Source organism: Arvicanthis niloticus, chromosome 7 (assembly GCF_011762505.2).
Source record: "Arvicanthis niloticus isolate mArvNil1 chromosome 7, mArvNil1.pat.X, whole genome shotgun sequence".
In the NCBI taxonomy this organism is placed as follows: Eukaryota; Metazoa; Chordata; class Mammalia; order Rodentia; family Muridae; genus Arvicanthis; species Arvicanthis niloticus.
The window spans coordinates 71,999,360-72,013,485 of NC_047664.1; the positions used below are offsets into that span (position 1 = coordinate 71,999,360).

At 34.2% G+C, this 14,126-nt stretch overlaps 1 protein-coding gene across 2 annotated transcripts in view; it reads right to left on the reverse strand.

Moving 5' to 3' along the window:
* The window catches only part of Gabra2 (gamma-aminobutyric acid type A receptor subunit alpha2), a 117,597-nt gene that overhangs the window by 44,439 nt on the left and 59,032 nt on the right, over nt 1-14,126 (reverse strand). For both annotated transcript variants that reach the window (XM_034509296.2, XM_076938622.1), the window contains one exon: nt 690-910. In XM_034509296.2, the coding sequence (XP_034365187.1) occupies nt 690-910 (221 nt within the window). The remainder of the gene's footprint in view (nt 1-689; nt 911-14,126) is intronic.

Sequence of the window (14,126 nt, forward strand, 5' to 3'; positions counted from 1 at the left end):
GAACACAGTATCTGTACATGTGCAGTGCTAATGGCAGTGTTTTGTTTTTAAATCCACCATTAAGCACTAACACTTGATTCTACATCATCTTATTAGGTATAAAAATTTGAGTTCTTATGTAATAAAGTTAATTTGTTTTAAAATATTCATGAGACTACTTAAAATGTAATTGTAAGTGTCAACAACTACACATATTTCTGTATTTGCAAGAAAGGATAGAACTGCACGAAATTGATATTATGTGACTATTTTTAATCATGAAATAGGAATTTTATATGGTTTAGCCTAATGCATGATTTAAGTTAGCCAGTTTAGTTAATACAGATAAACTATGTTAATACAGATTAAGATGAGTACTTAAGGTCACTTAAAATTAGATGGCTACTAGTTAGGATACAGAAAAGCAAATTACAACCTTCGGCAAACAAATTGATAGTCATAAACTAAAATGAAATGGGAAGAGTACCAAAAAATCAGTTTTTAACAATCAAGACATTCTTTAACCTTAAAAAGTAAATTCATTTTAAATTCACTTTTTACTCATATGCCCAAACTTTTATGAAACCAAACATAAAATAGTTAGCAGTTTCAAGGAAATTTTCCAGCTGAGCAAATATTTACCCATATGTTCCCTGGCTTTTCAATGAATGATTTTGTAAGGATATCTCTAGTCTCTCACAACAATGTACCTCATGGTGTACAGCAGCGTCCCATCATCCTGGATTCGGAGAAGCTTGTTTGGCATCGTCATATTGTGAGCCACTGATTTTTTCCCGTTGTGAAAGAAGGTATCAGGAGTCCAGATTTTGCTAGCCATTAAATTGTTAAGTCGAAGGATATTCATAGGACCTTTAAATTTTAGACGCTCGTCTTTCCATTTTTGCCGAAAGAAAACATCTATTGTATATTCCTAAAATATAAATGTACAATTCCTTTGAAAAGAGTACACGTTTTAGAAATAATTAAGGTCATAAAATTCAAGGGACATATTCAAGGGAATAGCTTACAGAAAACTATATTGAGAGATACACATACTTCATAAAGATTAGTTACTTAGGTTATTAAGAAATGTTGCCTCTTAGAATGGTATAGAGTATATCTATTTGCATAATTAGCTACACATTCTTGAGAAAGAAGGGAATAAATTTATCTTGTCTTTTCTCTCTCAGTTGAATACTATAAGTAATTGCATTATGAGGTGTACAATTTAAAAGTGCTTCCTGGGGGTGCATGCATGAGCAGGTCTATATGGATTGTTTTATATTACTCCGAGTGATTGAACAGGAAGATTTTCAGTAGTAAACATTAAAAAGATGTATAAATATTATATATATATGTATATATATATATATGTATATATATATACATATATATATATACATACACATAATTTATTGTCAGATATTCAAAAGCCATCATTTTCTGCTGACAGTGAATGTGTAAAACATCATTTTTAAAGTTCTTAACCAGTGGTGATGCATCATAATGCTAGCCAAGTATGGGTTAGTAAATGATGAATTCAAAACATAGTAAACAATTAGTAAATCTGTTGAAATACAAAAATTTTAAAACATTAGACCACCTAGACTCAGAAATTTTCAAATAAAATTCATGCGAAGCATGATTTAATGCACCAGGGCATGATTACTGTTATCAGTTTTCAACATTTTAGTTTTGCTGAACTGTGTGCCTCTCAAATTCTCACTTCCCTCTCTTCTGATTGCATACTCTCATATTCTCTCTCTCTCTCTCTCTCTCTCTCTTTCTCTCTCTCCCCCTTTTTGCACATCTCTTTCTGACTCTCTTTTTTCTGTCACTCTCACTGTCTCATACACATACACATAAGATGAAATACACAAAATGGTGAATATAATTATTGATAATCTGATAGATTTTTGTTTTTTCACTATCTGTATGTTTGTGCAAACATATATAAGTAATAGAAATGTTCCATTATACTCCACAAATTGTAAACTCAGAAACAATCTATTATGTGTAAAATAAAATCATCATATGCTTGAAAATTAGCATTCAGAAGTAATGGTTTTACTTAAAGTTATCATTATAGTAAAGGATAATTAATAGGATCTTATTATACAAATATATTGCTTAAACTAGTATAAACCAACTGAAAGTTGCCTAATGATTCATCCAAGGGTCTGGTTGAGGATGGTAAGAGTCTCACATCAGAACACCAACAACAGATGAATAGTAACTCATATTCAGGGGAACAGTGCATAATAAAAAATTACCATAACTCTATCTTGCCTAGAAACTCACTTTTTAATGTGGAATTTCATTTAAATGAAAATAGGAAAACTATATTAAAAGATAAGCATTTGCTTTATGATAGGCATCCATGCAAGTATTACTTTCCAAACACATTATCTAAAATTCCTGAACATGTGACATCTAATTTTTTTTTTTTACAAGAAATGAAAGACATTCTAAACTTTCACAGAAAACTTCAAATTTAAGTTTTCTACTTTTGGAAAATTGAGGTATGTTTTATATGATTCTGCTTTTTGTTTTTATGGTTTTTTTTTTTTTTTTGAATGCTTGTCGATGTGGTGATCATATACAGGAACCAACCCAAAAGGAAGTATTTAAAGCTTACAAACACAAAGTGAAAGGATGGCTTAAAAACAAGACATCATAGCATACTAAATTTTCTCATCCAATCTATCCAATAAGTAGAATATCTTGACATTCTTGCTTGCATTTCCTGAGGCCTGCCAAAACTAGAGGCAACAGTTGAGACCCCTACCTCTCAATCCCCTAACTTCCAGGACCACCTATGGCATGTCCAGCTGGGGTGAGAAACACCCTATCCCCTGCACTTCATTCACAGCCCATGACTCTGTCTGCATTTGCATTCTCACCTGCCACCACCATAGACTCCTCACACAATCTCAAACTTGCCAAGTTCCCCTAAAGCACACACAACAGCTATAAACTGCACTCTGACCCCTGAACTCCATTTTCTGGCCCACAATGTACCTGCATTCCTGGAGGACTGCCTGCATTAGGGACAAACAGATGGCTAAAGGTCAATATAAGAACCCAATCAATAAGAGCAAGGTCAATATGTCACCACCAGAGTTTACTTACCATACTACATCAAGCCTTGGATATGCTAACACACCTAAAGCACACAAAACACTGACCTTAAATCTCATGTTATGAAGATGGTACAGGCCTTTAAGGAGGAAATAAATGCCTGAAAGAAATACTAAAAAATATTTTCTCTGATCGGCTGGAACTAAAGCTGTTCTCTTTACTCCTTTTCAAAACTTTGCAGCCTTGAAAGACAATGTCCACAATAGTGTGTATTAATTAATTAATACTATGACAATCACCTTGTAACTCTCGTTAGAAAGACTACTAAAGGCTCCCTGCTTTGATTTACTCATTCTTAGTTATGGTCCCCTGGTTCTGGGAAGAACAATTTATCTTGAATTTGGCACTTAATATCCCATGTATGAGCTTACAGATGTAAAATAAATGTAGTCACAATTTAAATATTTGTACAAATTGTGTTCTTACATATATCATTAGCAGTATTAACTTACAATCTACAAATCACTTAGATTCATATTTACTCTGATAAAGCACTATGTTTGAACATTAGTTCATAACCTAGACGTCTTTCCTGGTCCTTTCATATTTCCTCTATTTATGGACGGTCATTGTCACAAACAATCTCACTGTAAAATTCTTTTTCAACCCTACCATACATAATTTTGAGGGCTGGGTACATGACTAATGTAAGTGCCTTACAGCACCACTGGTAGATGTATATAATTTTTAAATTAGTACAGTTCAATTGTCTTTTAAAATATTTTGATATTTCATTAATTTTTGCTTTCTTTAACTTACTTGTTTCTATTGCATGTTGACTGCTTTTTATAGTGGTCTAAAACCAGTTTATATACGTTATGTTATACAGCATCTGAGAGGATATATAACTCAAAAAAATACTTGAAAGATTCCATTTGACTTTTTGTAATTTTATACTGAAAACATTAACATTATGACTGCATTTTTGTATTTATAAACATTGGTTTACCATATTTATTTATAAAAATATTTATTTATTTACCATATGTATTTATAAACATATTGGTTTATTGATGATTTATAATTTATTTTAATTTTATTACAATTGACATATGAGACTAACAAGAATTTAGAATGTACTAAAGATTTTAAAATAATTTTTTGTAAAATCTAGTCATTTCTATTTTTTATGATGATTCTGTCCACTTACATTTATTGTTATATTAATCCTGGGTATATTCTTATGTAATATTGCTTTTAATGGACACAATTGAAATAATGAGACTAAAGAAAGACATAGGGTCTTTTTTAGTGAGTAGTAAAAACAAATAAGAGAGATATCAATAATATAGAAAAAGAAACATAAAAGAAATCACACATTCATGTGTGTGTGTGTGTGTGTGTGTGTGTGTGTGTGTGTGTGTGTGCATTCAGAGCATAGATGGAGTATTAGGCTACCAGAAGAGTCTAGAATTCCAAATTTCCATCCATTAAAATACTATTGAAAGATAAGGTAAACCTTAGGATTAGAGAGTGCAGATAATTCTGCAGCTTAACAGACTAGGTATTGTTCCTGGCCCCATAGTAATGAAGCATTGTGGGGCACCTCTTTGATTCAGCCTCCAATTGATGTGAGCTGGGATTCCCTTTGTGGAGCAGAAAATCACCTGCTATTAAGACTTTCAGCCCATAGGAACACACAGACAGCTCAGCTTGGACTCAGGTATTTCAACATTTCTCATCCTCTTCCAGGAAGCATGGGTCAGAGAAGATTATCTCCTTTTTTTATTTTTCAGAACAATGGCAATAATAAAAAACAAAACATGAAAAACCCATCTATCATTCATGAAATGATTCCTGGCAGATGTAAGTCACACACTTGAGTTGGCTGACAAGCAGAGTTAGAAACGACTTCTCTCAAGAGGGATGAATATATAGTTGAGTATGAGTGACATAATCATATGCGAAAAACTAGGACCAATAGACACTCTTCACAATGTAGCACAGTAGGCCTTTGAGAGAATAATAATAAAAAGATGCTGGTGAATGGATAGTTTGAGGACATCTGAAATCCCAATGCGGTCCACATGTTCTAATCTTATAGACACAACAGAGTATGAATGAGTACATGTAACTTTAAGCAAATGAACTGTATCTAAATAAAAAGCAAGCCTGTAAGCAGGAGTAGGGCAATCCATTTAGAATGGTGGTATATGGGTTAGAATAGGTATTTTTATTTTTACATTGTATGAAAAGATAAGAATTTTATTTATTCTATAGCATTAAGAATATATACATTTGTATGTGTGTGTGTGTATGTGTGTGTATGTATGTAAAGATTATATAACACATTTGCAAAAGATGACCATAGTGTATTTTCTGTAAGACAGGACCAAAAGTTTTACTGTATTTATTATGTTTTGATTGTGTTTACAAGCTTATCCATAGAGGAAAGAGGGCAATAACTGAGAATGGTTGAGTGATGTTCTTCCTTTCAGTGAACTGTGAAAGTGCCCAATTAGTTAAATTTACACTACATAATTTTGATTGAAATAACTCAGTTGAAGTGGAAAAAATGTTCTTTACAAACTAAAATTAAGACATCATAGCAGAAAATATTAATTAATTACATTTGACAAGTAGAAAATACAAACGTATGCTAGGTTTGTGCCTTCATAAGACACTTAAAATGATAAATGATCCCTAAAATGTATAAGTGTACGTTGTTAATGATTATCAATGATACTATTCCATATATAGGTCTCCATACAGTGTGTTTAAAGCTAAGTTTAGTTTTAAAATTAGTTAACCACAAAACAAAGCCATTGCAAATAGCAAGTTATTTTAAAATCTAAGCATCTGGAATGTGAAGACAAACACCTAAAATTGTTGGATAGGTGTTACAAATGTGCATCACAGCTCAGGAGCCAGAAGCCACTGCTGGGTGTATTCAACAATTAGGAAGAGAAAAGGCATACACATGTTTAGCACTCCTACAACTGAAATACGAGAGAAATGTAATTGAAGGTTGAGTAACAACACAGAGCTGAAGGTCCATGGTGACAGGGAACTATACTTATAGGAAACTCAATCATTTTATAGATGAGATAATAGATGAAGAAAATCAATTTCTTCTTTCTAAACTTTCTATGGGTAGAAGCCAAAATAAAAAAAAAAATGCAGTATACCCACAATAATTTTACAAACACTAAAATTCTCTATTTACTCAGCAAACCTCTTCAGTGTTATTTCCATAATTGGTCCTGCAAACAAGGAAATCATTTTCTTCAGCAAGTCTGTTATATAAACATAATTTCAAGGATACATTAAACTTAGAGAGGACAGCATATTCTTCAGTACATAACTACATTAATTATAAGTCAATGCTCATAGGCAATGTCTGAAGATTACATCTAGTCACTACAACAAGCAAATTTCAGGACTAATGGCAGAATGATTTCTCATTTACTTGGAATTAATAAATGTATTTAAGAGTACTAAACTTATTTCATTATCCCCTTCTTTTGCTACTGAAGACTAGCTCTTACTGAGTAAATCCCAGTCAGTATTGTGGCTCCCATGATGAAAAAAATATGTGGCTTATAGATATATAATAACTAAAAAATAATCCTTGAAATATACAAGAATATTTAAGCTCAGAGTCATGAGTTTGTATTTAAATAGACTTAACCAGCAGACTTGACAATGAATTAATATTACAAACACTTCAACAAGTAGGACACTTAAGATCATCAGAATGCCAATAAAACCAGTTAGCAGAGCTCCATATATAAACATGCTCAATTAAACACAAGTTCCAGAGCAGCACAGCTGTTCCAACAATTACAAAGGTGAAATACTTGGCTTTCCTTTTGCAGTTAATGGTCAGGTAGTTTAAGTCATTAATGGGAAAGAGATTCAGCACTGTTAGATCCTTACATTATATTATTAAAACAGACCCAATGAGAGGACTCCAAACCAGTCATCACTTGCAGAGATCCAAATCATTCAGAAACATTTCATATCATGTAAAATTTGTATTTGCTGTATTAAATATTCAAGTTATCCCTAATACTTAATGAAATGTTTCCGCAGCAATATTCAAATTTTCAGAATTCTAAATTTCAATTCAAACCCGATGCTTCCAAATTTTATAGACTTGTCAATTATATCATATATATATATATATATATATATATATATATATATATATATATATAATCAACAGTTATTTGAGGCAGGAAACCACAGTTACTCTTTCATCATGGACCAATAAAGGACCAGTGGTCACTGATGAGGGAAAATTTGAGGATTATGGGAAGTTACAGGAATAAGTACTGAAACTTGAGTTTTATAATCTCTGAATAGAAAATCTCTTTCACAATTTTGTTTTCTTTCCAGTGTTGGGGAAACTGGAAATACGGGTTCACGAGAATGAAAAGGGTCCTTCTCTTCCACCATAAAGAAGAAGTAATTTCAAAAGAGATGAGTGATGTGAACAAGAAAACATGAAAGTGCAAAATTTCTAGGGGAAAAAGAAAACTCAGGAAATCAACTATGGTAGACTGTTCTTCTATAAAAAATAATTTATTATCTAATACTTAAACAAGAAAACTCAGGAAATCAACTATGGTAGACTGTTCTTCTATAAAAAATAATTTATTATCTAATACTTAAACAATGTGCCAAATATTTAAGTTAAAAACAAATTTAAATATAGTTTAGTATATTTAATAAATATTGTTCAGTGCCTATATAATGTATAGATTAGGAAAAACTATAACTCAAGAACAGAAGAACACCAAAATTTAAATAGATGTCTAAAAATCCTAAATGTTGAGGTTTTTTTATATAAAATAGTAAAGATGGCTTACAAGTATATCAAAGGTCATTTAATATCATGAATCACTAGAAAATGAAAATCACAAAGACATATGAATAAGAGAGGTTATAAAAAAGATGATAGGTCATTGTTGGCTTAAATATAAAGAAAAGGAGCCCTGTCTTACACAGTATGTGTGAGGGATAAAATTAGTACAGCCATTTTGGTAAATAGAATAGAGTTCCTCACAAAAGATAATTATAAGTATCATCACAGTACATCATGGAAAGGTATCTTACTTGCACACCCAAAAGAAACTCAACTACTAAATGAAAAATTATAATAGTGGTATTTAATATGAAATGTATGCTAAGAACAGGCTCTTAAATTAGGTAGAACAAAGAAAATACTGGAGAACAGATTATTTATTCTGTTTTTATTTCAATTGAATTTTGGAAAAATATGATAATAACAGAACCAACCTGCTAAAACTCTCTAAAAAGATAAAGTGTGATATATGGAAATTCTGGGGAAAAGTTTGATATCAGGGACATCAACTGGCACAGATCACCTTTAAAATAGAAGCCTAAAAAGCCATAGCAGAAGTGAATGTTGACAAAGCAAAGGACCAAGGGTAGGGGCTATGTAGAACACATCAATAGAATCCTACCAGACAACATGTAGTTGACATTAATTTTTACAATTAACAGCAATCAGAAAAGAAGTCCCATCTGTGCCCAATATTTATATAAAAGATGTCTATTATACAAACATTAATTAATTAATCACTAGTAGATTAATCACTAGTAGAATCAGAGAAATAAGAATAGATTCTCCCCTTCTTTTTAAGCTTCCTTTTCTTTGCCTTCATTCTGTATCATCACATAAGATGAGAAGAAACATGGGTGGCCAGCCATTCCTCATAGTACATCCCTCATGTGTGGGAAAAACAGGAGTTAGAGAGTACACATAACATCTTGATGCATACACACACTAGCCTGATCTCCCTTAAGCTGTGGGATGGCTTGAGATGCTGTCACAGAGTGGGAGTATTCTGAAGAATACAGCATTCCTGAATTTGGTCATTTGAGTGCACAAACACTATTACAGCCCCCAGGTCTCTATATTAAATCTTCCTGCCTTCTTCAATCTTGCTCAACCAATTCCCTCCTCACACACAGCATGCAAACACATTGCACGTCAGCAGTATTGACATACACTCAAGCTTTTTGATGTGTCGTCAAGATTCCCTATGCTAATTCATTGGTAAGTGTCATCTTCACTCTTTGTCAGCTCCTTACATTTGACCATCTCCTGCACCATACTGAAAGCACAGTGAAGAATTTCCTTTTCATGACTAGGTTAACAATATCTAGCCAACTGCCTGGCTTACTTGATATAAACAAAAATTACTCCCTGGATGAATGTTAAGTGGATGGATGAGTGAATGAATGAACGAATGAATGAATGAGGGAAACCATGTGAAGTAAAACATACGGTAGTGAGGTCCTGAGCAGATGACAATGGCATCAACACAAGCAGATGTGAAAAGATAATGCAGATGTTAATGCAGATGTTCTTCCTATGTACAGAAGCCCTAATCTGTAATCCCTTGAGAAGTCCACGGTACGCACATGTGTATTTTCATATTGATTTCATGTGTCTCCTTTAAATGAGCCAGATCACACATCTGAATATGAACACATGACAAGTAAGCCATGGACAAGCTTGTTCTCTGGAGTCTGAAATCTATTGTTGTAAAGTTCTATTTGGAATATTTGCATACCTTCTGGACCTCATTTAGTTACAGCAGCCTTCCTGGGCAGACTGATGACTTTCCCACGCCATCTCCCTTGTGTACAGCTCTAGTAGTAGCGAACTTTTCATTTCACTAAATGTGGAGGGCTTCTACAATTTGTAATAAAAGAGTCCAATCCATTCTTCAGCTAAAAATTCTTCTGCTATACTTCCTTCCCTAGAAACCTTGAGAATTCTGCTCTGTCTGTATTCCCTCCACTAACATGCCTACCAATAAATTCTTTGATACAACCATTATCATACTATTTTAAGTTAATTTTTGAACCCTCCCATTACTCAGTGAATAATTTGAAAGCACACCCTAGTTATATGTCGATACCTCTGCTCTCAATCCTGTCATGGACACACCATCTACTTTTAAAAAATCTGTTGAAATATATGGACACAACTATGCCTTTTCACAGTCCAGACTGTAGCAAACAAGACAATGATATTTACAACACACACACACACACACACACACACACACACACACACACACACACACACTCTTAACAAAACTAAAAAGTGAAGTACAAGGAAAAGAAAAATTACTATTTTTTAAGACCTCCCCCCCAAAAAAGCACTAGAGAGAGTTAATTTTGATATTAGCCTTGATTACATTACAAAAAAAATCCAGTTGGCAAAGAAGTAGATCAGAATAATAAGTCTGGAGAAAAATATGCACAAGGGCAGCGAGCTGTTAGCAATAATGGCATGTTCAGAGAACAGTGAGAAGTTCAATGCAATCTTTAAAAACAAAAGCCTCATTGTGAGTTACAGTGCCTTATAACTGCTGTCCTCTGTGCCATCTTCTCAGCCATGCTGCTTAAAAATGTTGCCTCCACTCTCTCTCCACTTCCTCACTTCCCACATGCCTCCACCCACTGCAATCTGGTTGCTTGTACCACCATCAGCAAACACCTCCTTGTTCTTAATCTAATGACATATTTAAGCATTTTTTCCTCAGCTTTGCCATAGAAAAAGAGATAGTTTTCATCTCACTACTTAAGCAATATTCTTTAAGATACATCTTCCTCTTCTTGTTACTACAGTTGAGATCCCACCATAAGCTCTGAGACCATCTCATGCACCAGTCTATCTATAGGATATGCCTGAGGAAAAGTATGGGTGTTAACAACAATGGGTAAATTTAATTCTTCTTAATCTATACATGCAATTTCTGGATCGCTGGCCTAAAAACAAAGGTTCCTACAGAATTGAAATCTAGGAATTAAGCATTCTATCTCTGGATTTTTATTCACTTCTTTATGTTTAGAAAGAAAGCATTTATTTTGACTCACAGTCACAGGGTAAAGTCCATCATAATGGAAAAGTCCTGGTAGTCAGAGCAGAAAGCAACTGATGGTATTGTACCCACAGTCAGGGGGTAGATGCTGATGGGAACCAGTGTTAAACTCCTTTTCAGTCATGTCTAGATTCCAGTTTGTTTTAAATATGTGCATTTTGTAATTTATGTATATGTGTGAGTGTCTGCCACCCATATATCCATTTTTGCAGAGGCCAGACGACCTCTTAACTGACAACCCATCTCTCCAACACATGCAAATTTTAGTTTAAAAATCACTCTATTTCAAGAAATTTTATAGTATGTAACTTACACGACAGAATAGGGAGAATGGGAACTTTCACTCAGTCCATAGGAAACCAAGACATTTAATACAGATATTCTAAATTTACACACCCCTCACTGACCCCTGAAAAGTAATAGGTGGACTCGTTCTAAACTCATCTTCACTTATCCTCTTTATTGGATATGCTACCTAGTCCCCAGGTGTTCATTCTGTATTTTTTCTCTAATTTCTGTATCCAGTAGGTCATTCAGTCTTCAACTGCATGTGTAGTGAAGTTTTAAATAACTGCCATATTTCTCTTTTACTACCACCATTCCATCCTGTCTCACCTCAGCTGACAGTCATTTCTTGGGGGAGATAGTCTCTGACTAGCTCATTTTTGCTTCTCCCAACATCTCTGATATTTATTACAGGTTTATGTGGACCACACAGACTCTAAGACACAATCTACCAATGTATTATACTCTCAACCTAGTGCACATCAATTTGGAGAGGGACCTGGGAAACAACTACTTTACTGGAAACTTCAGACTATCCCAGTAAGATATTTATAGATCTTATTTTGAGAAGCATGTTTACATATGTGTTTATGGGTCTGGAAATATGTGATGTGTGAAAGTGGTCTTCAAGTCTAACCTTCTCACATCAAAGTACCAAGAATTAGCTTGAAACTAACTTTTTTTTCACTTACTCATTTTACATCCCACTTACTGCCCATCTCCTAGTCAGCTCCTCCCACATACTTACCCCATTTCCTTCCACTTCTCCTCTGAGGGGGTGGGCCCCCTCAGGTATCTCCCCATGCTGATACTTCAAGTCTCTGCAAGGCTAGATGCCTCCTCATTCTGCACTGAGACCAGACAAGGCAGCCTACCTACAAGAACATATCCCATATACAGGCAACAGCTTTGGGGGCAGCTCCTGATCCAGTTGTTTGGGACCCACATGCAAACCAAGCTGCATATCTCCTATATCTGTGCGGGAAAGCCTTGATCCAGTCCATGTGCATTCTTTGGATGGTGGTTCAGTCTCTGGGAGCCCCAAGGGAACATGTTAGTTGATTCTGTTGGTCTCCCCGAGGAGTTCCTCTCCCCTTAGGGGCTGCAAAGTAACTTTTAAATGCCAATTTTAAAATAGGCAAAAATCATAACGACGTCTGATACACAGTGCATCCTAAGCCCCCTAGACCAACTACATCAGAAAATGACAATGTAAAGAAAGGTTAACATGCAAGCCCCGTGTGAGTTTTTCACTAGACACTAGTATCTTAAGGTTTTCTGTACTTCTGAACTACACAGGACTGCATTGGCTTCTTGGGATTTTTACGTTGTACTGCATGTTTACAGAGAGGAATAAAAATATGACCCCAGCAGATCAATGTGATTAATACATCAAGGTCTCACTCACCCGAATGTCTAATAATATAAAGGATAACACAGTAGATGAGAACTCTACAAATTCTATTCCAAAGTTTCCAGTTCTGTAGCACTAACACTGAGCTAGGAACAATCACCTCAGCTGTGGTTCTTTGTACAGTCCCGGGTACATTTTGTAGCTACACTGCTAATGTCCCAAAATATGCACATGCAATAAAATGTCCACCAATACCGAAAAAGAAATTAAAACATGTATATGTTTTGTAGACGACTATTTATTTATATGGAAATTCATGAAGGTAGGTCAGGCATAAGAGAAATTGCTGTAGTGTGCACGCCTACTGCAAACTTTGCCCATTGTTAACCAGCAGTACATTCCAATGCTTAATTACCTCCTTACTCATTAATTTTTAAATGTTGAAATTAAAGATTTTTAACTTAACTGCAGACACTGTAATTAGAATCATTAATTATAATTCAGATCCACAACTTTCTTTGGACAATTACACTGGTTAATGAGTTTGTGATCACCAAGCGTGAGCATGTGTCTGCATGTTTATGTGCATGTGCACATGTGTGTATATGTGTGTGGTGTTTTTTTCTTTGGTTCTTAATTCTTTGTGCTATGCTGCTATTTTCCCTCAGGCTAGTGTCAGAACAAATCTACATCACTGACTTGAACAGGAGGACCTAGAAGTTTAGTTAGGTTTTGCTAAAGATTATGTACTACATAGAAAGAAGAGCAGTTACACTACCAAAAAGAAAATGAAATATCTCCATTATTTGTTCTTATTAATTAAATGTTTTTAATGAGCCATGTGCCTCCATATCTTATTCTACATGTAGGTTATAAAATGGATGTGCATTTCTTTCCCATTTGCTGCATGTCTGTTTAGATTACGTCTGTTTTCAGTAAACACAAGTTCAAACTTGTCCTCCTTATTTTTCTTACTTTTCAGCAAAAGGAGTATCCATCAAGAATAAAACATTTCGCCGGGCGGTGGTGGTGCACGCCTTTAATCCCAGCACTTGGGAGGCAGAAGCAGGCGGATTTCTGAGTTCGAGGCCAGCCTGGTCTACAGAGTGAGTTCCATGACAGCCAAGAGCTACACAGAGAAACCCTGTCTCAAAAAAACCAAAAAGAAAAAAACAAAAAAAAAAAACAAAAAAAAAAAAGAAAGAAAGAAAGAAAGAAAAGAAAAAGAAAAGAATAAAACATTTCATCTTGTCATCTTGAAAACTGAGTCATTTCTCATCACAAAGTTGATGAGGTCCTTTTTTATATTTCACTGCTTTCTGTTTTCTACTTTTATATTTTGGATAATTTCATACATGAGAGTTATATTTATATCATTTCCACTTTCTTTTACATCAGATTAATCTAATCTAGCAGACTTGGAGTGTGAGTATGTATCTTAATGTGATCTATAACTTGTATATATGTATAGTTTATTTATGTAGAATTACAGATAAACA